This window comes from Notechis scutatus, chromosome 8 (assembly GCF_049901735.1).
Source record: "Notechis scutatus isolate UNSWTSFEM ecotype Mainland chromosome 8, rNotScu1.2, whole genome shotgun sequence".
Taxonomy (NCBI): domain Eukaryota; kingdom Metazoa; phylum Chordata; class Lepidosauria; order Squamata; family Elapidae; genus Notechis; species Notechis scutatus.
Window position 1 is genome coordinate 21,252,752 of NC_142016.1, and position 25,445 is coordinate 21,278,196.

The window sequence follows — 25,445 nt, forward strand, 5'->3', positions numbered from 1 at the left end:
ATCTATTGTGTGCTCTTGTGTTGTTATGGTTGAAGCTGAAGTATTCATTGACAGGTAGGACATTGCAATGTATGATTTTATATACCATGCTTAAATCAGACCGAAGACGGCGTAATTCAAGGTTTTCTAGTTCTAGAATTTCAAGTCTGGTGGCATAAGGTATTCTACAACGAGTAGAGGAGTGGAGAACTCTTTTGTTTGAAAGACTACTGGACTTCATGGATGAAAAGAACTTGAAAATTTTATTTGCAATTTTGGAGACCATCCAGATGATGGCCTTTTTATCAAACACAGAAGAGGAACCAGTTGACTTCATGAGAGGTTCTGCATGAAGAGGACTCCAGCAAGGGATGAAAAAATGATTCCTGAAGAAGAAATCACACCCCATGTGCCCCTGTCGGTGCAAGCTGCTTTCATACTCAGCTTATATATCTTCCCCCCAAATGGCACCAGGTCATTCTGTTTCAAGTCACAGGCATTCGTGGTTGCACAGCCCTTGATGGTGAAGGATTGATTCGTAGATTTCTCTGCAATGAGAGAAATAAGCAGAAGTACGTTTGTGCAAACATGGGAATCACTTTTCCATGGGGAATTGTGGAATCGGAGCTGGGTCACACAGGCAAGTTGAACTATCCTCTTGCATGTGCGAATCAAACAAGTATTGTCTTGCATGTGAGAATCAGACAACACTGAACTTCCTAAGTAGATTCTTTTATTTTACCCTACATCAGGGGTGGGGAACGATGGCCCTTTTATGACTTATGGACTTTAACTCCCAGAATTCCCGAGCCAGTCAGCCATGCTTTAAGGATCGTGGTCAGTGGTGGAATTCAAAATGTTTTACTACCATTCTGTGGGTGTGGCTTGATGGGCATGATGTTGCAGGAGTGGCTTAGTTGGTGGGCGTGGCAGGGGAAGGATACTGCAAAATCCCATTCCCTCCCCACCCCACTAACCTGCTTTCCAGCTCCGTTCTCCTGTGCAGGGCAACAAATGAAGACCCAGTCAATCAGCTGGGACTCGGGAGGCAGAGAATAGATGGGGGTGGGGCCAGTCAGAGGTGGTTTTCTCCGGTTCTCCAAACTACTCAAAATTTCCACTACCGGTTCTCCAGAACTGGTCAGAACCTGCTGAATACCACCTCTGATCTTGGTGTGAATATCTAGTCAGTATATTGGGGAGAAGGGGGATGAAATACTTGACAAAATACCAATAGAATCTCCTGCGAGAGTAATGCATTTCTCCTCATTTCCGATGCAGGCAACGTGGCTTTTGATTTCACACTCCTTCTGACTGTAGCTTTCACAGGCTGGGCAAGATATCCCGTTTTCCAATGTACCAACTGGGGGAACTGTAAAGCAAGATATATTTTATCTTAGCATCCAAGTGAGAAGGAATATCAAAGGATCTGTTGAGGGTACAGTGTCAAAAAATCAGGATAGCTGACATGATCACACAACATTCTTAGTTTTGATAGTGTAGCCAGGTACTATTTTGAATTTTTTAATACTACCAATACTACCCTTAGACACTCTGATGGATAAGTATCCTATACTACTAAGTCAACTATTGGCTTCAAAAATATTTTTTTTAAATGCTTATTGTATTTTAACCAGTTTTCCATTGATGTAAGTTTTTTCTTCAATGAAGATCCATCCAACTCTGAATAGGCTGTCTTTGAGTGGGGGTTGCTAGTTCCATTCTAAATTTCCACCTTTTTTATCCCAGTTTAAACATTAGCTATCATCAGAATTTCTAACATATGCATTAGACCTCTGGGTCAAGAGCCACTGTAGTGTTGTCCTCCTTAGAACATGGACATAAAAAGTAGACAATAGAATTCTTTATTGGCCAAGTGTGATTGGACACACAAGGAATTTGTCTTGGTGCAAATGCTCTCAGTGTATATAAAAGATAAGATAGATTCATCAAGAGTCAAGAATCATCAGGTACAACACTTAATAATAGTCATAGGGTACAATAAGCAATCAAATCTTACTAGGAAAAAGTCAATAAAAGTCATTAGGATACAAGCAACAAGGTTACAGTCATACAGTATTGTCTACTGACATAAAAAGTGTTGCTTTGTGGATTTAAAAGATAATAGCCTCTCTGTCCTTGTTGTTTTAAGGTTTAGGAATAGATCCCATGCCTCTGAGTTAAGGCTATAATGACAAGAATGTAGAAAAATCCAAAGAGCATGTAATAATCACTTTCTTCAACAATCCATTGTCTCTAAGATAGAGGTAAATACTTGGTCAGGAATGAGCCACTAAACTTTTGATTTGCTTGGAAGCTGTGTGACACAAATCTTTATTGTTTCTGATGTTTGTTTTTCCCCATGGAAAGTCACTGATTGTGTGACTTTAATAAGACTACCTTTAGAGGCTTTCTAAAATTGATTTCTGTTTCTTAAGCTCTGTATCTTTTCCCTCCTTGCCAATGTACAGTATAATTAAAATTACATAAAGTATTAGAATTCTTACGTTATAGTTTCTTCTTTTAAACAAAATAATTCTATTTTTTTTTTTTTTAAAAAAAGGAACAGTTTCCAAGCCCAGGAAATACCCACCATTTAGACTTAATATTGCATTGCACATATTTGTTGAGCAACAGGCCATATTGCTTTGGGTGTGGCGTCCAGCAGCTGTGGTCAAGGTGAAGGTCAGAGGTCTACAGTAGGGTGAGTCAATGCATCCTTTATATTCTCTATTGGGACTGACATTTCCACCTGGGAAGAATGAATGAAAAGCAGATAGAGAAGAACAGGGCTATTCCATTGGCTTTGGTAAAAGAGCATCTCAACCCTTCTTAGCTGAAGATTCTACCGAGTATTCTTTATTTATTTGAGTTTTATCCCGACCTTATTACTTTATAAGTAACTCAGGGCGGTGAACATACAATACATACTCCTTCCTCCTCCTATTTTCTCCACAACATCCACCCTGTGAGTTGGGCTAAATGAGGGTGATTGGCCCAAAGTCTCCTAGCAGATTGTCATGCCTAAGTCAGGATTAGAACTCACCACCTGCTGGTGATTGGCCCAAAGTCACCCAACCAGTTTTCATGCCTAAGGCACAGTAGTGGGATTAATTTTTTTTTACTACCGGTTCTGTGGGCGTAGCTTGGTGGGTGTGGCAGGAGAAGGATACTGCAAAATCCCCCTTCCCTCCCCACCCCACTAACCTGCTTTCCAGCTCTGTTCTCCTGTGCAGGGCAACAAAAGAAGACCGAGCCGATCAGCTGGGACTCAATGAGAGGCAGAGAATAAATGGGGGCGGGGCCAGTCAGAGGCAGTATTTGACGGTTCTCCGAACTACTCAAAATTTCTGCTACCGGTTCTCTAGAACTGGTCAGAACCTACTGAATACCACCTCCGCTAAGGCAAGACTAGAACTCACAGTCTCAGGGTGATTGGCCCAAAGTTCTCTGGCCAACTTTCATGCTTAATACAGAGCTAGAACTTACAGACTCCCGGTTTCTAGGCCAGCACCTTAATCACTGCCCCCAAACTGGTTCTATCATGGCATCCAATGAGACCTAGCACTCTTACCCAGTGTATTGGCTTCTGTCAAAGAAACACATGTAGTCTGCGGAGCTGTGCAATTAGCTTCGCATTTGGGGCTTCCAAAAGGACATGAAACACAGGTTAAATTTACCATTCCTGGTGAGAGAGAGAGAAAATGTGAATTATTGAAGAAAAAAATGAAATGCTTCTCTGCTGTAGACCCAACCAGCCTTGATCCTTGGACCACTGGAAAGCTTTCAAAAGAGGCTGGACTGCCATCTGTCATAAATGGTGTAGGGTCTCCTGCTTGGGCGGGGGGGTTGGACTAGATGACCTACAAGGTCCCTTCCAACTCTCTTAATCTGTTAAATTGAAAATGTCCACTCAAGAGGGCAGCCCTGATAACTTCCACACAAATTTTTCTTTCCTTCTTCCTCTCCTGATGTTTGCCTACAAGTGGGAGTGCTGGATTTACAGCAAGGAACCAAAGAACAGCACAGGTAATCCTCGACTTACGACCACAATGAGGAGCATCATTTCCACTGCTAAGCAAGGCTGTTATTAAGCGAATTGTGGCCGTTTTCCCCCCTTTTAGCCATGGTTCTTAAGTTAACCACTGCAGTTGTTAAGTGAATCACATGGTCATTAAGTCAATCCAATGACCACCCCCCCCCATGAACCGCTTGTCGGAAACCACCTGGGAAGGTCACAAAGGGGATGCTGCAACCTTCATAAATACATGCACCCCAAATTTGATCGTGTGGCTGTAGGGAGGCTGGGACAGCCGTAGGTGCAAGGATTGGATGTATAAGTCACATTTTTCAGTGCTTTTGTAACTTTGAATGATCACTAAATGAATATCCTAAGTCGAACTGCATTTACTTGATGCCTACAGTCCACTTGCAACCCTCTGCCCAAGAATTCACACCACCTAGTACAAACCCCAAAATTCAGGGTTGAAAGCAGAGGTGAGCTGCTGGGGGTTCACAGAGCCCCTAGCTAAGATTCTGTGCTGTTCGGAGAAACCCCAAATCCGACTCCTGGCTGGCCCCACCCCTCCCAGGAGTCCCCACGAGGCCCGTTTTGGATGCAGGTAAGCGCAGGCGCATGCGGAAGCTCAGGGAGGGCGAAAAATGGGCCTCCTGGAAGTTGGGGGAAACCGGAAATAGGCCCATTTCCAGCTTCCAGAGCCCAGAGAGGCCGTTTTCGCCTTCCCAGAGTCTCAAGGAAAGCCTTCGGAGCCCGGGGAGGGCAAAAACATACCCACACCCAACCACGGTGGTGCAGGATGCTGACTAAACCATGGCCACGCCCACCCAGCAACCTGGCCGAGAACTAAGGTGACCAACCGTCCTCCTTTAGGGAGGACAGTCCTCCGTTTGTAAGTTCTGTCCTCTCTTGAAAAGTGTCCTCCTACACGTCCTCCTTTTTGATATTTGAAAATTAATCTGTAAACCTCCATATTTGATCGATGCCAAGCCGATCCGTTGTGTGTGATGTGACATATTTGTATTTGACATGGTGATTCGTCAAGGCTCGGTACAGTGTGGTGAGACGCGATTATGAGACGCAGGCGCTCCACACAGGAGAGTTGTTTGAGAGAGGATGCCATGTGCAAAAGTGCACCGCACGCAAGAGGCTTTGTTTTTTTCCCTTCAATTCATTTGTGTCCTCCTTCTCATTGTAAAAAAGTTGGTCACCTTACGAGAACCAGTTGCTAAAATTTTTGAAGCCCACCCCTGGTTAAAAGGACTCACCTTGGACCCAAGGGAGGAGACTAGCGATAAGGCAGAGAATCCAATCTCCCTTCATGGTTCCTTAGGGGAAGAACAAACAGAGCCGAACTCAGCAGCAGCTCCAACGGGGGATCGTTTCTGTGGCATGAAGAAACAAATATTTCATCCAGTTGCTTCAAATCAGGCCTTTCATCTTACAAAGCCGTATGGTTTTGCTTTGGTTTGGTATTAAAACAAAGACGTGCAAGAGGAATAACTAAGTAATCCTTGAATTAAAACTGGCCTCTTAAATGTGCCACAGAATTTCACAATCCCTGGGGAAATAAAAGTCGGTTGGCAATGAGCAGATGAGTGGATCTGCTCTTGTATGATGGGTGGATTATTTATTTATTTGTAAAAATTTATTATCCATCCGTCTTGCCACATGGTAAATCTGGCCCGCTGAATCATTTCTGGTTAGCGAAAAATGTCAAACTGAGCTTCCAGGTTTAAAAAGTCCAATTGTGAGTGCTGAGCTCCAAGAACTTTCAATAAAGAAGGGTGGGGAATTTCCACATATTTTAAATAAGTTGTCTGTCCATTCTTTCTCCAAGTCTTTCCCAGCCTCTTAGGGGGTAAAAAAGTATTACATTTTCCATTGTTCATCTAGAAGTATGCAAACCAATTGAATACACTTTACGCTGTCTTCCTTCGTTTATTTAGCCCTGGACCAGTTCAGATTTGAAATCCCACAAGTAAATTTAGAAAATTATCTCTTAACCATTCAGAAACCATTCACCTACAAAATAATTTGGCAGCTTTTGAAAATAACACTAATCTGGATGTTGAAAACAGAAACAAGGAGAGAAAAGGAATAATATAAAAGAGTGGATGTCCAGCATCTATGCTTAAAGAAATTCATCACAACTTACGTAACAAATCCGAGATCTGTCAGATGTGATCCATTCAAGTTCAAGGCCTCTTTTTCCCCTTTTTATAGAACTGATGATTGATTTGCCTAGGAAAATTATTGACCAACTAAATAACATGCCAAATTAGTTCCTCATAGCATACAAATTGTGGTTAGATCTTTCCACTTCTGATCGTTAAAAGTATTGTTCCAAACCAAACAATAATTCTCACGAATGAAGGGAAATATACGTGTTCCAGGATAATGTTGCAGGATCCAATCTGGGTCAGTCATCAGAACCAGAGGTTTTCTCTTCTGAGTTTTTGGACTTGTGCTGAAGCCTCTCATACATTCAGATTTTAGTTTAGTTAGTTTTTATTGTTGTTTTTTTTAAATATGGTTTTACATTGTGTAAGCTGTCTCAAGTTGCCATGGGCGAATAGGCGGCAATATAAATTCAATAAATAAATAAATAAATTAAAATAAATAAAATAAAATAAAAAATAAAATAAATATACATCTCCAAGTTCCAGCCTTACCTCTGGTCACATCTATTGCAATGTTGTTATTGTACAGGAAGTTCTTGACTTAACAACCATAACTGAGCCCACAATTTCCTTTGCTAAGTGAGACAGTTGCTAAGTGAATTTTTCCCCATTTTATGACCTTTCTTGCCACAGTTAAGTGCATCACTGCAACTATTAAGCTAGTAACAGCTTCCCCGGTGATTTTGCTTGTCAGAAGTTCGCGGAAGATGATCGTATGACCATGGGACACTGGAATGGACACCAATACACATCAATTGCCAAGCGTCTGAATGTTGACGATGTGATCATGGGGACATTGCAAAGGTTGTAAGTGCGAAAAATAGTCATAAGTCACTTTTTCCAGGGGCAATGTAATTTCAAATGGCCATTGACGAAAGGTTTTAAGTCAAGAACTACCTGTAATGATTGTTCCTCACCTCAGGGACTGTATCTGATGCTGGGTTCTCTTAGATTTTCCATAATAAACCAGGTTAATGTGCAAGCAGAATGTTATTTCTTTGAGGGCTGCGTGTCCTGTGAATTTGATTTTGGCAATTCGAGTTCCTTTTGAACTTGGGAGAATCTCTGAAAAGTGAAACGTTCTGATGACTTCACCCGGAGGACATCAAGGCCTCCTCAACTGCTCTTTCCAACTTCCAGCTGGAAGTGTGGTCATCTTGAAGAAAACCACATGCACAACTTTGCCAGTTTCCCAGCTTGTTGAGGTTCCTACAGCTGCTTTTGTCATGTGTATTGCTTCCACAGCAGAGGTGGTTCTGACCAGTTCTGGAGAACCGGTAGCGGACATTTTGAGTCAGTCCGAGAACCGGCCAATCCCACCTCTGACTGACCCCGCCCCATCTGTTCTCTGCCTCCCGAGTCCCAGCTGATTGGCTGGGTCTTCTTTGGTTGCCCTGCACAGGAGAACAGAGCTGGAAAGCAGGTTAGTGGGGTGGGGAGGGAATGGGGATTTGGCAGTATTCTTCCCCTGCCATGCCCACCAAGCCACGCCCACAGAGCCAGTAGTAAAGCAGGTAGCCAGTAAGTAGGTAGATAGATAGATAGATAGACAGACAGACAGACAGACAGACAGACAGACAGACAGACAAGACAGATCAGAGGTGGTATTCAGCAGGTTCTGACCAGTTCTGGAGAACCAGTAGCGGAAATTATGAGTAGTTCGGAGAACCAGCAAATCCCACCTCTGACTGGCCCCTCCCCCATCTATTCTCTGCCTCCCATTGAGTCCCAGCTGATCATTGGCTGGGTCTTCTTTGGTTGCCCTGCACAGGAGAACGGAGCTGGAAAGCAGGTTAGTGGGGTGGGGAGGGAATGGAGATTTTACAGTATCCTTCCCCTGCCACCCCCGCCAAGCCAAGCCCACCAAGCCACACCTACAGAACCGGTAGTAAAAAAAATTGAATCCCACCACTGTTCCACAGCCATGTATTTAAAAATTCTGCAATATAGAGACATGGCTCTTTGGGACAACTTCTTCCCTGCCATCAACGGAATGTTAGATAAAACTCATCCTTTGCCCCAGAAAGATTGTAGAGTCCTGTGCAACATAGGGGAAGTACTGTAATTTCCCCCTGATAAGGATGACATCAAAGGTAGTTAAAAAACAGCTAAGCTCCCAACTGAACTGGGAACTTGGCAGTAATGAATTACTTCTATTGATTTATTTATAGTATTTTTATTATTAGGTGTGAGTAATCTCAGGTTCCTTTTTCCCAGCTTGTGTAATCATATCTTTTTTGCTATTCAGGATATGGGGGACGGGTTACAGGAAAAATGCTATTGTCTTTGGGCCTGTCCAATCCTTCTGTGATTTCCCAGGGGAATTTGGGTAGCCATTGTAGAGAAGCAAATCTTGGATTACATCAGAGGTTGACCAACTCCTTCTAAAAATCCAGGTGTGCCCTATGTTTTATTTTAAACTCTGGACCTGCACAAGGAATAATTTCTCCTTTCATCCAATGGAACATGTTAAAAAGGTGCAGTTTGGTTATTAGAAAACCGTCTGGAGCAGGGTTTCTCAACCTCGGTAACTCTAACATATGTGGACTTCAACTGCCAAGATTCCCCAGCTGGTGAAGCCAGTTGGGGAATTCTAAGAGTTGGAAGTCCACGGGTCTTAAAATTGCCAAGCTGAGAAAACTGTAGCAGGGAAACTCAAGATGGCTGCCACTCGACGACTTTCAGGTAGCTATTGGGGCAAGGTGATGGGTTTTCTGTTTAGATGCTTATCTTCAGACCACTCAAGATTTCTTTTCTGGTCTTCCCCCGACAAGAATAGCAAGAATGTTCAAGAATAAATCTGAAAAATGCTGGAAATGTCATCAGATACCTGGCTCATACTACCATATGTGGTGGACTTGTGAGGATGCTAGAAAATATTGGACTAAAATTCGCATGTGGTTGGAAAAAATGACAAAGAAACATATAGACTTGAAACCAGAGATTTTTTTATTGGGAATTTTACCTGATACATATAGTAAAGAATTGAAATACCTGATTGTAAATGTATTAACAGCGGCTAGGATTGTATTTGCTAAAAATTGGAAAAATGAGAAAATACCATCGCAGGAAGAAATCATTAAGAAAATATTGGAATGTGCTGAAATGAGTAGATTGACATTTGAAATCAGAGAACAAGAGGATAAACAATTTTATAAAATTTGGGACCTTTTCTATCAATGGTTAGATAATATTACACAATAATAGAATATCTAGAATTTCAGAAAATAATGAATATATAAAGATATATTTCTTTTTTTTTTTTTTGATATCATATCTATAAAATGTTTTTTAGGATAGATCTGGTAGGATTATATGAATTGTTATAAAATAAACTAAGTAAATTATATTTATCTCGCAAAGTATGAATGAATAAAATTATAGTCAAATGATTGTTTAATAGTGATACTAGGGTACTTATTCTTTGATTGATAATATGAGTTATTATGTGATGTAACTGTAATTGAGAGTACGAAATGGATGCACAAAAAATTGGTAAACCAACCGACACACTGCTTGTACATTTATGAAAGAAAGCTGGATGTTTTTATGTTTTGTTTGTTTTGTCTGTCTTTAAAAACCAATAAAATTGTTTTCAAAAAAATTTCTTTTCTGGTTTTGCATTGTTCTTCTTTTTTTTTTTTTTCAATTGGAAGATGGCCAGAATTTTAGGGAATCAGGTAGCTTCTAGATAGATAGATAGATAGATAGATAGATAGATAGATAGATAGATAGATAGATAGATAATTAGACAGACAGACAGTAATGTCTCTCTTTTTAGCAAGCAATAATATGTCTCTGTGTCTGGACAGACACAGATTACTTCTTGGTAAAAAACAAAAGATGTGTACTTTCATCCATGGCTCCCCTCTCCAAATTTTACTCTATCTTTACCTTTTACAGCAGAGGTGTCCAACCTTGGCAACTTTTGAGACGTGTGGACTTCAACTTCCAGAATTCCCCAGCCAGCTTGGCAACCGACAAGTCTTTTTGACAGTTGCAGCATCCCAGGGTAAAGCGATCACCATTTGTGACATTCCCAGCGACCATCTGACAAAGCCAAGTCAATAGGAGTAGCTGGATTCACTTAATGACCATGGCTGGCTGAGGAATTCTGGGAATTGAAGTCCATAAGTCTTTAAAAAGTTGCCAAGGATGGACAAGGATCTTTTATAGTGAAAGGACATTTTGACATGAATCAATCTAGCCTTTAGAGAAGTTGCATGTACTATTTTTGCTAAGGATGGGAATCATTTGTTAGGAATTCATTCTGTAAGAGAATTGTTTCCTTTTCTATCTGGTTTCTCGTCTCTGCAATTTGCTTCAGAGCTAGACACATCCTTGGAGACAATTCCCAGGAACATCCTGCTCCAAAGATAAGAGGGGGCTGCCCAGGAGTATGAATACACAAAGACAAGGGATACTGTGTAAAATAACAAAGTATGGACAGAGCACGGACAAAGAACGCTCCACGGATAAAGAAGGGGAGGGCATGGGCAAACCATTGCCTACATTAATAACGAACCTTTGTCTCTGATTGGATTCAGCGTAAAATGTATATAATACTCCGAGCCCCTCTCGCAGAGTGTGGCTATTTCTTACATGCATTTTGTCTGTATGTTTTGGACATAGTATTCACCCAGACTTTTTGCTTTGGCCAAGGAATAAAAAAGCGGTTATTTTTGCAAGCCCTTGTCTCGAGTCTCACTCTTTGGCATCTCTGTGGCTCGGGGAAACTTCTGGGACCTTACAATAGGTTGGGACATTAAAGGAACTATTCATTGCGTGACAATGAATGGCCAAATCCTCAGTCCGGTTAGGTAAACGAGTCTCTTAAGTTAATAGGAGGTAGGCCATCTGGAGAGCAAGTTATCCAACCTCTCCCAAGCAGAGTAAACCAATCCCTCGTTTCTAGGAATTCTCGCTGAACTTTGCAGTTGCATGGGGACATTTGCTTCTGCCCCACCTGTTCGCAGGTTAATGATTATACTACCTTCTTCTTTTCATCCATATGCTCCTTATTCAACTGTTCAATGTGCTAAATGGACTGACTTCTTCCCAAAAACAACGGACAATGGAATTTTCTCTCACAAGGTTATGAGCAACTGGGAAGGAATTTACATTCCTTTTCGAAGTGGGGCGGAGACCTTTTCAACAGCAAACATGACTGCATCTTGGATTGTCTGGGGATGTGTGTGTGCGTGTTGGTGTGTGTTGGTCAGAACTGCAATGCATAAAAAACAGGAACAAGGCTTGGTTTGCATAATTGCAGTTAATATATTGACTTACTTTGCATTCATCTGCAGACCTCTCTAGACCCCACTCCAAAAAATAATTAGGAGGCAAGGTCCAAAACTATATTTGATTTCATTCCCAAGTGATTTGAATGAAATATTAAGGGCACAGCCTTCCTGTCATGCATTTGATGAGTTCCTTCTTCTGTCTTAATGAAACTTGCTGGTTGGTAACAATTTTCTGAGATCTTTGAAGGCCATTCTCACAAACCCTTCTTCATGTGCATCTCCGTTAGCAGATACGGTTTCCCCATCCATTTCCAGATCTTAACTCCAATATATTCTTATATATAAATATTTATATATAACTATATATAAATGTACCAATTGTCACACTAAACAAGAGGAAAACCTTCTACACACCAATTCCACCAGCGCTTTCTACAATTTTGTAAACAACAAACTAAAAGACTCAAGGTCCATCCCTCCCCTAAAAGAACCAAATGGTAAAGACTGCAATGATGACACCATTAAAGTCAACCTCTTTAACACATTCTTTGGCTCAGTATTTGTAAACAGCAATGGATCATGCCCAATATTTCCTAGTCGAACCACAGACAACTACAATGATCTAATACATATCGATTTTACAGAAGACAATGTTGAAAAAGCACTATGCAATCTAAAACCATCTTTATCTATTGGACCGGATGGAGTTTGTGCCTACTTCTTAAAAAAGCTATCCACTGCCATAGCTGAACCTCTAAGCATAATCTTTGAAAAATCTTTCAGGACCAGCTCCTTGCCAAATCTATGGTCACTAGCCACAGTCATTCCCATCTCCAAAAAGAGAGACCCCAGCCTAGTTGAAAATTACAGACCAATCTCTTTATGCTGTGTCACCTGTAAAGTCATGGAATCAATTATTAACCAATCCATTATCCTCCACTTAGAGACAAACAACCTACTCTCTAATAAACAGTTTGGTTTCAGAAGGAAACTGTCCTGTAACCTCCAACTCTTGCACTGTAAAAACATATGGACTACACAACTTGATCAGGGCAAAGCAATTGACGCAATTTACATAGACTTCTGTAAAGCCTTTGATTCAGTGGTACACGACAAACTACTCCTAAAACTAAGGTCTTATGGTATCTCTGGATACCTGCATAACTGGATAGAAGCATTCCTGTCTAACAGGCAACAAATGGTCAAAATTGGGAGCATCCTATCAAATCCTGTACCTGTCAACAGTGGTGTCCCCCAAGGCAGTGTTCTAGGACCAACTCTCTTCATACTCTATATTAATGACCTCTGTGATTATATTAAGAGCAAATGTGTTCTTTTCGCTGACGATGTAAAGCTATTCAACACCACTGACAATGCTGATACCCTTCAAAAAGACCTCGACTATGTGTCAGAATGGTCAAACAAATGGCAACTTCAAATCTCAACAAATAAATGCTCTGTCTTACATATTGGCAAAAAAAAAAAATCAAAAATAAAATACAAGCTGAATAGTCAAGACATTGTTGATGACAAAAACTTTGTCAAGGACCTTGGAGTACTCATCTCAAATGATCTAAGTGCTAGAGCCCACTGTAACTACATAGCCAAAAAGGCATTAAGAGTTGTTAACCTATGACAGCACATTGTAAGACACTTAAGGAAAATAATTATGATAAATTAATGCAACAGGTAAAGAAGGATTTAGAAACATGGGGCAAGCTGCAACTTTCATTATTAGGCAGGATCGCTGCTATTAAAATGAATATTCTTTCAAAATTCCTCTACATATTTCAGACGATCCCAATCAAAGTACACAAAAAATGTTTTGAAGAACTTAATAAAATAACTGTAAAATTCATCTGCAGTTGCTGGGAGCAAACCTGACTTTATCCTATGTGGTCTTTGGTTATCTGTGTTCCTGGCGTCTTCCCAACCGTGTGAGTTTTGCCATGCCTTCACATCTGGAATTCTTGCTCCTACCCTGCCAAGCTAATTACCTCAGTTTGGCTTGATTGGATTTATAGTTAGTTTGTGTTGACCATGTTTTGGACTTGATTCCCTGCAGTAAGAGGCTGTTCCTGGGAGAGTTTTTCTCCAGCCAGAAGGTAACCTGGACACTGGGGGCAAAGTTGGAGCTAATAAAAGGACTCTCATTGATTATCTGACTGTGTTGCCTTTGTGCCACGCCCTGTGTCATCACATACTCCACGGTGTTTTACTTTTAAGCCATTCGTGCAAATTTCAAGCAATTGTGTGAATGCCTTTCCTCAAAGGATGGCTTGCTTGTTTTAGTAACTCCGGCATGGGTGTTTTTTTTATTACCGTTATACTGAAATCAGGCAAGGAGGCAAGGATCATTAAGAATGGTCTACACATAAAATAAATGAATGACCCACTGAGGCATCAAAAGCGTTTATCATTTCAAAAGGTTGCCGCTGTATAAAGGATTCCAAGAACCCATTTATTGTATGAAAAACAGTAAAACTTCTCCCAATTGTCAAATCTGCTTCATCTAAAGAAATGCAAAGAATCTTCCCAGTTTGTGCAGTCTCACCTTGTGAAGACCTACCTCAATAACCTTTGGGGTGGAGGGAGAGGGGTTATCTTCATAGGATAGGGGCAGACCTGGCTAGGTTCTCCTGGCCAGTTTGACCAATTGGAAGAAAACAAGAAGCAACACAATGCAGAAAAGAGGTGGGGAAAACCCCCCCACACACACACACACATTTGGTCATCTCCAAGCAATTTTGGCTGGTGTTCTTGATCATTGACAGATGAAACCCGGTGAAGGATAGCCCAAGGAGCCCTCGACTTCCGTCTCCAAGCCATAGGCTCTTTCCAGGACCCTCCGCGCATCTTCTGCGAAGCTATCCAGAGCCGTGTGAAGCAAATAATAGGCGGCCACAAACGAGACAGCCCCGGCGACCAAGTTGTTGAAAACGGGCACTTGGCTCTTCAGCACCGTGGCCGCCACTTGCTGGCAGAGTGCAGCTTGTTGCAAAACCGCCCGGATGGCATCCTCCGGGAAGTCTCTCGCGAAGGTTGAGCGCACCTGGTTCTTCAACTCGTGAGAGGGTTTTGAGACCGTGGCGGCCAAGGCCTCCAAAGAGGCATCGTCCAAGCCGAAATGCTGCCGGTAGTTCTTGAGTGTCCCCGTGAGCATGGGGAGGTTGAGGTGGAACGGGTGGCCAGGCAGGGCTGAAATGATACACGCCAGCAGCGCCTTCTTCCAGATGTGCTGGCGCAGCGAACTCTTCTTCTTTTGCACAGCTGCGGCCGTGACGGAGGGGAAGGAAAGCAGCAGGGTGTGTCTCTTGTGACCCTCCAGCTCTTCAGACAGAGTTTCCTGCAAGCGGTGGAAATCGAACCTGTGCAAATGGAAGCTGGAGATCAAGAAGACCTTGGGCATCTCTAGGCCTTCCTTCTTGAGCTGGCGGGTGCAGTCTGACTCTATTTCCTGCAGCACTTCGGCTTCCTGGAAAAAGCTGGGCCTTCGTTGTTGGGAAGCCCGCAGGTCCTGGTCTACCTTGGAACGGACGAAATAGAAGCGTTTGCCTAGGGCAGCCACAGCCCGAGCCAGCTGGGCATGGTTCTCTCGGAAACGCTCGGAGGTGACGATGATGAAGAAATCGTACCTCTCAAATCTCACCAGCTGCAGGTATTTTTGGGCTTGGAAAGAAGGGGTGCCAATGCCTGGCAGGTCCCAAAGCCGAACACGGGGCAGATGAGGGTGGTGATAAGGAGTGGCCGAGAGAGTAGTCTCAACCACACCCGTTTTGGCCGCCCGGATGTCATCGTCGCTGACCCCCAAAATGGCGTTGATGAAGGTGGACTTGCCAGCCCCACCTTCGCCCGTCACTGCGATGTCCAGTGTGGTGGTTTCTAGAGAATCCAGGAGTGACTGGACTTGAGAAGACACCTCCAGAACGACTTTCGACTGGATGACAGAAGCCATCTCTCTGAGGTCCATCTCCTGGATGTCCATGGTGGAAATTCAGCTGAAAGAATAGAAGAAAATAAAGAAATGAATTTTTTTTCTATACAAGCCATTTTTTTTTTTTAAAAAAAAGCCCTCCCTTTTTACCACCCTGTAGTCCCTATTCAAGGTAGAGTCGGGGTGACTGGGCGGAGCTGAGCATTTACTAGCCACATGCCCTTCCTGACACCTACATGGAGTTCACAGCAGTTATTTTTTTCTTTGGACCTTAGGAGAGAAATATCTGTTGCTACCTAGGACTGAACTCTCAACCTTCTGAGTGGGAGGAAAGTATCTTCACCACTAGATTAACACAATGCTCTTCTTTCTATATATGCAATATACACTGCTCAAAAAAATAAAGGGAACACTTAAACAACACAAGGTAACTCCAAGTCAATCACACTTCTGTGAAATCAAACTGTCCACTTAGGTAGCAACACTGATTGACAATCAATTTCACATGCTGTTGTGCAAATGGAATAGACAACAGGTGGAAAGCATAGGCAGTTAGCAAGACATCCCCAATAAAGGTGTGGTTCTGCAGGTGGTGACCACAGACCACTTCTCAGTTCCTATGCTTTCTGGCTGATGGTTTGGTCACTTTTGAATGCTGGCGGTGCTTTCACTCTAGTGGTAGCATGAGATGGAGTCTACAACCCACACAAGTGGCTCAGGTAGTGCAGTTCATCCAGGATGGCACATCAATGCGAGCTGTGGCAAGAAGGTTTGCTGTGTCTGTCAGCGTAGTGTCCAGAGCATGGAGGCGCTACCAGGAGACAGGCCAGTACATCAGGAGACGTGGAGGAGGCTGTAGGAGGGCAACAACCCAGCATCAGGACTGCTACCTCCGCCTTTGTGCAAGGAGGGACAGGAGGAGCACTGCCAGAGCCCTGCAAAATGACCTCCAGCGGGCCACAAATGTGCATGTGGCTGCTCAAATGGTCAGAAACAGACTCCATGAGGGTAGTATGAGGGTCCGACGTCCACAGGTGGGGGTTGTGCTTACAGCCCAACACTGTGCAGGACATTTGGCATTTGCCAAAGAACACCAAGATTGGCAAATTCGCCACTGGTGCCCTGTGCTCTTCACAGATGAAAGCAGGTTCACACTGAGCACATGTGACAGACGTGACAGGGTCTGGAGACGCTGTGGAAGGCATTGATGCTATGGACTGGCCTGCCCATTCCCCAGACCTGAATCCAATTGAGCACATCTGGGACATCATGTCTCGCTCCATTCACCAACGCCATGTTGCACTACAGACTGTCCAGGAGTTGGGGGATGCTTTAGTCCAGGTGTGGGAGATCCCTCAGAAAACCATCCTCCACCTCATCAGGAGCATGCCCAGGTGTTGTAGGGAGGTCATACAGGCACGTGGAGGCCACACACACTACTGAGCCTCATTTTGACTTGTTTTAAGGACATTACATCAAAGTTGGATAGCCTGTAGTGTTTTTTTCCACTTTAATTTTGAGTGTAACTCCAAATCCAGACCTCCATGGGTTGCTAAATTTGATTTCCATTAATAATTTTTGTGTGATTTTGTTGTCAGCATATTCAACTATGTAATGAACAAAGTATTTAATAAGAATATTTAATTCATTCAGATCTAGAATGTGTTATTTTTGTGTTCCCTTTATTTTTTTGAGCAGGGTATGTCTTTTCTATATATGCAATATATTTCTTCTTTCTATATATGCAATAAATTTCTTCTTTCTATATATGCAATATATATATATGCAATATATATATGTTTTTCTATATGTGCAATATATTTTGGAAGTTGTGGGAGCTTCATCACTGCAGACTTTCAAGAAGAGACTGGACTGCCATCTGTCAGAAATGGTGTAGGGTCTCCTGCTTGGACAGGGGGTTGGACTAGATGACCTACAAGGTCCCTTCCAACTCTATTAATCTGCATAATCTATATTTCTTCTTTCTATATATGCAATATTTTTGCAAAATGTAGAAAGGGCACCAGCTCCCTCTGCCGGTCAGGTTAAGTCATGCACTGCTGATTAGAAAGCACCATCTCTAGACCTTACAAATAACTCAAAGTGACAAACATATTTTCCAACACACCTTCTCCTCTTATTTTTCCCACAACAACAATGCTGTGAGTTGAGTTGGACTGAGAGAAAGGGACTGGCCCAAGATCACTCAGCTGGCTTTCATGGCTAAGGCAGGATTTGAACTCACAGCCTCCTGCTTTCTAGCCTGGTGCCTCAACCGCTAGGATGGATAGCCCACTAACTCTTACTTCCTTCAAGCTAATAAATAGGTGAAGCAATCAATTCAAGCTGTTCAGGAGAGAATTTCCTATCTAGATCAGATTGGGATCCATTGCCAAAGTGATGATCCCATCTCAGTAAAGATACTTCTCGACTTACGACTTAGCAATTGAGCCCAAAATTTATGCTGTTGAGTGAGACATTTGTGAGGTGAGTTTTGCCCCATTTTATGACCTTACTTGCCACAACCGTTAAGCAAATCCCTGCAGTTGATAAGTTAGTAACCCAGTTGTTAAGTGAATCTGGCTTCCCCATTGACTTTTTCAGATGTCACAAAAGGGGATCCCATGACCCTGGGACACAGCAATGGTCATAAGTATGAACCAACTGCCAACCGTCTCAATTTTGATCACATGATCATGGAGATGCTACAAGGTTGTAACTGTGAAAAACAGTTGTAACTTTTTCTCACTGTTGCAACTTTGAACGGTCACTAAAGGAACTGTTGTAAGCGGAGGATGGCTTCATTTTATTGTATTTTATTGAGTTCTTTTTTAAGTATAGTCCTTGACTTACGACCAGTCATTTAGCAAATAGTCAAAGTTCTGATGGACCTACCTTGCTGCTACTTATAAACTGGATTTGAAGTTCCGAAGGTCAGTCCACCTCCCCAGTCACATGATCAAACTTGAGCACTCAGAAACACACCTACATTATTATAGCCCTCTGCAACTTTCTGTTGTCACCTGATCATGTTTAATGATGGTTTTGCTGAAAGTCTGGTTTTTGGCCAAACTGCATTCCTAGCAAACCAATGGTTTGCTTAATGAGCATGTCTGGTGCTTAGCAATGGCTGCATTCACTAAACAATTGTCATGCAAAAAAAATTTTTTAATAAAAGCAGGTTATGAGGTGAACAAGTAAACGCTTCATCCTGCCCAATATGGTCGCAAGTTATGATGGCCTTTAAGCAAAGCACTCGTGTGGTCGCTGTCAACCCTGAAGCAAACCTGGCTGAGGCCATCTTTACAGCTTCAGGGTTACTACTGGAGGGGAAGGGGGAGAGGAAAATAGGTATCTGGTTTTCCTGTGGGAACCAAGGATGTTTCAATAGGTGGCTGGATGGAGGAGGGGGGAGGAGTAGAGTAACCAAGCAACCAACCAGCACATCTATTGGACAACTCCACTCCTCTGCTCGCAATAGAATACCTTATGCCACCAGGCTTGAAATTTTGGACCTGGACAACCTAGAACTACGCCGCCTACGGTCTTGACCTAAGCTTAGTACACAAAATTGTCTGCTTCAATGTCCTACCTGTCAACGACAACTTCAGCTTCAACCACAATAACACACGGGCAAACAATCAATACAAACTCAAAGTAAACCGTTCCAAACTCGGTTGCAGAAAATAGGACTTCAGCAACAGAGCAGTCAATGCCTGGAATTCACTCCCTGACTCTGTTGTTACATCCTCAAACCCCCAAACTTTAACCTTAAACTGTCTACCGTGGACCTCGCTCCATTCCTAAGAGGTCTGTAAAGGGGTGTGCATGCCTACCGTCCCTATCCTACTGTTCCCATTTATCCATACTCCTTTATTATGTATATACTTATATGTTTATACTTATATGTTTATACGTTAGGTTCATATTTATACTTGTTTTCTCACACATGCTTGACAAATTAAACTAAATATAAATAAATAAAATGTGATGGAGGACTTGCGGGGAAGGGGAAACTTTCACTTTTAACTGGGTGAAAACCGTGGGAACTTTCAGTTTTCACCCAATTGTGCCAATATGATGCATCCAATAAATCGGTTTTTTAAGGAATCTTACCTGCTTCAGAGTTCTGCTTTCTTTTTTCAAAGGTTTTATTGAATAAATTGTTAAAAACATTGGACGTGGTGTGATCATCCTGACAATCCTGTTTGTCATACATATTATGGCATAGAATACATGTTTTATATACATTCCTGCAATATTTTCTATTTCTAATCATCCGTTCTGCCAGCCCTATTTTCTTTTGATTCTAGATCCTTTCTTTTTTCCCACCATTGATAAAATTTATCCCATACTTTATAATATTCTGTCTCATCTTTATCTTTCATTTCAAAAGTTAATTTATCCATCTCAGTGCAAGTCCATATCCTTTTTATTACTTCACTTTTATCGGGAATATCTATCCACTTTTGAGAAAAGGCTAACCTTGCTGCCATGATCACATGGATTATTAAATAAATCTCCTCTTTATTATATTTTTCTGCTTTCTATGGGTGCATTACTTGGGAACGCTGACATTTGCCTCATTTAACTCTTTTTTTAAAAAAAAAAAATCTGTTCCTAACGCAACCTTATATTTTAGTGGTCGCCAACCAGTGGGCCGAGGACCACTGGTGGTCCACAAGAAAATTTTGGTGGTCCACAGAGAAATGTCACCCCCAAAGCAATTAATCCAGGCTGTGCGGGAACACAAGGCTGCGCCAGCCACATGGCCCACAGGAACACAAGGCTTGTGTCACTTGCATTGCTAACAACACGAGGTAGTGAGGGGAGGGGGAAAGGGCAGAGGGGGATTTGCCCCACTCACTCCACGCGCCTGGCCTGGCCACCGGACTGCTTCTTTCTTCTGCTTTTGGCTGCATGCAAGGAAAGCAGCAAAAGTCTTTCTTTCTCTCCCCCAAACTCTGCCAGAAATGAGTCTTTGGGACCCTGCAAGGCCTCCTGCTCCAAGAGGCTGCGCCGGTGTGACAGGTCCCACAAAGACTCATTTCTGGCGGAGTTTGGGGGAGAGAAAGAAAGACTTCTGCTGCTTTCCTTGCATGAAAAGTCTCTCCCCCTGCCCCCGAGAATGGAGCTGGAGATGATATCCTGAGATCTCAAATGAAGAACGATCGATCGGTAGGAAAACGGGATGGGGAATTTTCCTGCAGACATTTCAGGGATTTTCCCAGGGTCTCTGGTCCACGGGATTTAAAATTAGGAGTTTGGTGGTCCCTGAGGTCCAAAAGGTTGGAGACCCCTGCTATATTTGATCCTAAGGTCCACATAAAGGTTGTGTAAAATTGCATTTCTGTTCATTGAACTTTTGTTTTGCCTCCAAGCCTGCCAATTTCTGCCTACTTTTTCTTTACGCGACTGCTGCTTTCGTTTGAATTCCACCAGTTCCTAAAACCCACAGACATTTTCCTCCTACGGCTACTCGGTTTAGAATCCACAGTCCTGTTCACAGGGCAAACCCACGGTCTCCCTAAATAAAACAACAAGAGAAGGAAGTGGTTGTGCTCCTTTTTTCTACGCTGAAAAAACAACCCAAACCACCCAGAGCAACGGCGCACAAAAACAAACAAACACGCCAATCCCAGCAAAAGAAGAACGTTGCAAACGACAACTTAAAAACATGAACTGAAAAATCATCCTCAGCAAATCATCAGCAACCATCTCCGCACTCACCCACTCCAGCCCACCCTGTCCTATCTGAGAAAGCACATGATGCTCGTTTGTTACACACATCTACAGGTTATTCTCCAAATGCGACCACAATGGAGCCTAACATTTCCACTGCTAAGCAAGGCAGCCGTTAAGCGAGCCACACATCATTTTGCAAGTTTTTTTTTTTTTGCCACGTTTCTTTTAAGCAAATTGCTCAAGTTGTTCAATGCATCTCATGGTCGGTAAGTGAATCTGGCTCCCCCCTACCTTTGCTTGTCAGAAGCTCTACAAAAAGATTGCAAATGACAACCTAAGGACTCCAGGATACCGTCAACATTGTAAATGCATGCTGGTTGCCAAACATCCGAAGTTTGATCACGGGGATGAAAGTATGAAAACTGGCCACGAGTCTCTTTAAAGGAGGATATTTTGTACCTCTGGGTTGAAACACCTGGAATACTGCATCCAGTTTTGGTCACCACATTATAAAAAAGATGTTGAGACTCTAGAAAAAGTGCGGAGAAGAGCAACCAGGATGATTAAGGGACTGGAAGCTAAAACATATGAAGAACGGTTACAGGAACTGGGCCTGGCTCTTCTAGTGAAGAGAAGGACCAGGGGAGACAGGATAGAGGTCTTCCAATATTTGAGGGGCTGCCACAGGGAGGAGGAAGAGGTCAAACTATTTTCCAAAGCACCTGTAGACCAGACAAGGAATAATGGATGGAAACTGATCAAGGAGAGATTCAATCTGGAAATAAGGAGAAATTTTCTGACAGTGAGAACAATCAACCAATGGAACAAAAGTTGCCTTAAAGAAGTTGTGGGAGCGTCATCACTGGAGACTTTCAAGAAGAGATTGGACTGCTCTTTGTCAGAAATGGTGTAGGGTCTCCCGCTTGGGCGGGGGGTTGGACTAGATGACCTACAAGGTCCCTTCCAACTCTGATTATCTGTTATCTGAAATGAAGGGTCCTTGGTGCTCTGTGAGCTTGCTTGTTTTCTTGCAGACGTTTCATGACCCAAACTAGGTAACATCATCAGGGCTAGTAAGGAGTGGGGTTTGCTGTCAGTTTATATTCTGGTGACTTGCCCTGTCAGTGTTGGGCAGTGTTGACTTGCCCTGCCTTAGAGGCCCCTTGGTTGGGCTGTTTACTGAATTTAATTCTTTATTGTCATTGTACATATATATATACAGTATACATACAACAAAATTCACATAATACCCAGAGCCCAGATGCAACATGCGCACGCACATGACAATCCCCAAACACTCCCACCCACCCACCAAAATTCCCCGCCCCCTAAAAACACACAAGCATCCACACAACAGACGAAGTAATACTGTCCAACAGCTCACTGATGGTGGTCCTTAAGTTCATTGTTAAGTGCAGTTATAGCTCTGGGATAAGAACTATTCACAAAACATGTGGTCCGAGTTTTAATTGTTCTGTATCTTTGGCCATGGCATGGCTGTTTACTGGTGGCTCTTTGGCAGTTTCATCAAAAATCTGTGCAACAAAGACCATCAACCAGCTCAAAAGAGAAAAAGACTCCAATAACTTCTCCACCAGTAATCAGCAACCAGATCAGCCATGGATTAAACTCCAAGGTTAATACCCCAATCGAAAAACTGCCAGAGAGCCATCATCAGTAAGCAGCCCAACCAAAGAATCTCTAAGATCACCTTCACCAACACCTACAGGGCAAGCCACCAGAATATTACACCACCACCACCACTACCACTACCACTACCACTACTACTCGAAAGCTGAGGAATTCTGGGAATTGAAGTCCACAAGTCTTAAAGTTGCCCAGGTTGGAGACTCCTGTAATCTAATCACACTCAGTCAATAAAGAATAATATTCTCTATATAATGAATATCTTCCCAGCAGGGAGAATCCAAGCCCACCAATCACCTCGCAAAAGGATCCTTTCCAAGCCGGCTTCGGTCTTGCAGGAGCCGTGAAGGAAGGAGATGCGCGCGATCCCAGGACTCCGAGAGCCCCGCGCTTCTCTTTCTGGATCGAAGAGGATTTTTCTCTCCCCTCCCCGGTGAAACGAAGCTGGAGACGAGAGACCTTTCGCTCGAGTGGAAGGGAAAAGAAAGAGAAACTGGCCCTCCAGGAGGCGGAGCCGCTGCTGCCCGAGCCGGGAAGGGGGGGTTGCAATCTGAGCTTCCCAAAGGGCGCAACCTTGGGCGGCATCCTAAATGGAGTCGATTGTAAATCTCCATTTCTTCGTCCTTGGGTTGTGGGGGGGGAGGAGGTTGCAGACCTGCTTATTCTAACTGTCTATGGCAGGGGTCTTCAAACTGGACAGCTTTAAGACTTATGGACTTCAACTCCCAGAATTCCTCCTCCAGTCATGTTAGCTCAGGAATTCTCGGAGTTGAAGTCCACAAGTCTTAAACTTGCCAAGTTTGAAGAGCCTTGGTTTATGGAGAATCTCCCAAAACGTGTGCTTATTCTGTCTATGGAGATTCTCCCCCCACCACCACCCCCAAAAAAATCTGCTTATTCTAATGTCATCCCAATCTGTATTTTTATATGCATTTGTTGCATTTTAAAAGTACGCTATCTTTTGGGGATGAAAAGTCTACAGGCCGCCTTCCCCAAAAAACTCATTTTTCTCCTACAGGAGCCTTGTGGGCTGGGCTAAGAAATGGGGAATTCACTTGGAGAATGGCTGTGATTGAGGTTTCCTTGAAATTTGGGGTTCCTTAGGGTTACCGCCCTTCCACAAGACTTGCACCCCAGTGGATATTGGTGTCTTCCAGGACACCATAAATGAGGGGTCTCCAAACTTGGCCACTTTAAGACTTTGTGGACTTCAACTCCCATCATTCCTCAACCAGCCATGCTGGCTAGGAAATTCTGGGAGTTGAAGTCCACATGTCTCAATGTGGCCAAGTTTGGAAATCCCTGCCACAAATGAAAAAGGCTGAAACGAATGCCCCCCAAACTGATTGTTTTAACCATTTTTGAGAAGTCTGCCCAAATTTTTGAAGGCTTTTTTTTTTGTCCCTTGCTCGTTCATTCAGGGGTCCCCAAACTTGGCAACTTTAAGACTCGTGGACTTCAACTCCCAGAATTCTCCAGACTGGAGGATTCTGGGAGTTGAAGTCCACAAGTCTTAAAGTTGCCAAGTTTGAGGACCTCTGATTTACATGCAGGATCAGGGAACCGAGTTCAAACTTCGTGGGAATGCGGCTGTTGAGTTTGCACGTGAAAAGTGCTGCTTGAAAGTAAACCCACCTCCCCCTCCCCCGCACAATTGGGCCGGCCTCGAGACAGGAGGCGGCGAAGAGGGGGGCGCAATCTTATTTCGGAATGAATGAACGCCACCTTTATTTATTATAACTCAAATGGATTTGGAGGGCGCCAGGTTGAAGAAGGTCGGGCCAGGCCCGCGGCCCAAAGAGCTCGCCCCTTTCTGTCTCTATGGTTACCAGGCTTGCGCTACAAAGCAACGCTCACGCAAGAACGAAGGGGGCGGGGCGAGCAGCTTCTGACGCTAGTGGGGGGGGAAGCCTGCAAGTTCGCAACGTTCGCTGGGAGGCGGGACGCAGCCTCGCACTCCTATTGGCTGGCCCGCGGGGAGCGACAGATCAAAAGGGCTTAGCTGTTCCCAGTCTAGGCGAGCGTCTTCTAGGCGTGTGATGCACGTCAGATGACTAACAGAGTTGGAAGGGATCTTGTAGGTCATCTAGTCCAACCCACTGCCCAAGCATACAAAAACTGATACAAAAATCAATCACCAAATTGCTGGAAGTGCACACAATGGAATGGAAGTGCATACATGGTGGTCTTGTAAAAAAGTAGTTCTGTAAGAGCATCTGGAAGTGGCTAGAGATGATGGGACTAAAAATAGGTTATAAACCAGCATTCTTTTTATTGGGAATTATATCAGAGAAATACAGCAAAGAAGAGATGTATTTAGTAATCCATGTTATCAAGACGGCAAGAATGATGTTTGCCCAGAAATGGAAGGCTAGAGAAATTCCTAGTGAAAATGAGGTGATAAATAAGATTTTGACATGTGCTGAAATGGACAGACTGACTTTGGAAATGAAAAACAAGAATGAGTCAGAATACTGTAAAATTTGGAACAAATTTTATCGTTGGTGGGAACAGAAAGAAAGGATTCAAAATGAAAAAGAGAAAGGATTTGTAGAAGGGATATCCAAGATCGTGTGATTAAGCTATAACTGATGATGGTTGATGATGTAATGAAGGAAAACTAAATGTATAAAGTTTCAATATGTATATAAGATATATATCATATAAGATGTAAGACAAGAAGATATGTCAAAACAATTTCACCATGTTCAATGTTTTTAAACAATTTATTTAATAAAATGTTTTTTTAAATCGAT

The 25,445-nt window shown here is 43.0% G+C and overlaps 2 protein-coding genes across 4 annotated transcripts; both read right to left on the reverse strand.

The window, feature by feature from the left end:
* Positions 1-280: 280 nt before the first annotated feature.
* Positions 281-7,570, reverse strand: LOC113421176 (phospholipase A2 inhibitor and Ly6/PLAUR domain-containing protein-like). Of its 3 annotated transcripts, none has more exons than XM_087970369.1 (6): positions 6,673-7,570; positions 5,266-5,325; positions 3,554-3,664; positions 2,573-2,731; positions 1,211-1,351; positions 281-527 (listed from the first exon to the last, which is right to left on the reverse strand). In XM_087970369.1, the coding sequence occupies exons 2-6, from the start codon at positions 5,318-5,320 to the stop codon at positions 313-315; spliced, it is 681 nt and encodes a 226-aa protein (XP_087826495.1). In that variant the 5' UTR covers positions 5,321-5,325; positions 6,673-7,570; the 3' UTR covers positions 281-312. The 3 variants fall into 3 exon arrangements, with proteins under 3 accessions (XP_087826495.1, XP_026537219.2, XP_087826494.1); XM_026681434.2 differs by lacking the exon at positions 6,673-7,570 and adding an exon at positions 6,156-6,208 and having other exon boundaries at positions 5,266-5,382; XM_087970368.1 differs by lacking the exon at positions 6,673-7,570 and adding an exon at positions 6,156-6,199.
* A 6,252-nt stretch (positions 7,571-13,822) lies between these two features.
* LOC113421179 (interferon-inducible GTPase 5-like) lies at positions 13,823-23,191 on the reverse strand. Its single transcript, XM_026681437.2, has 2 exons — positions 22,987-23,191; positions 13,823-15,421 (listed from the first exon to the last, which is right to left on the reverse strand). The coding sequence occupies exon 2, from the start codon at positions 15,406-15,408 to the stop codon at positions 14,188-14,190; it is 1,221 nt and encodes a 406-aa protein (XP_026537222.2). The 5' UTR covers positions 15,409-15,421; positions 22,987-23,191; the 3' UTR covers positions 13,823-14,187.
* Positions 23,192-25,445: the final 2,254 nt, after the last annotated feature.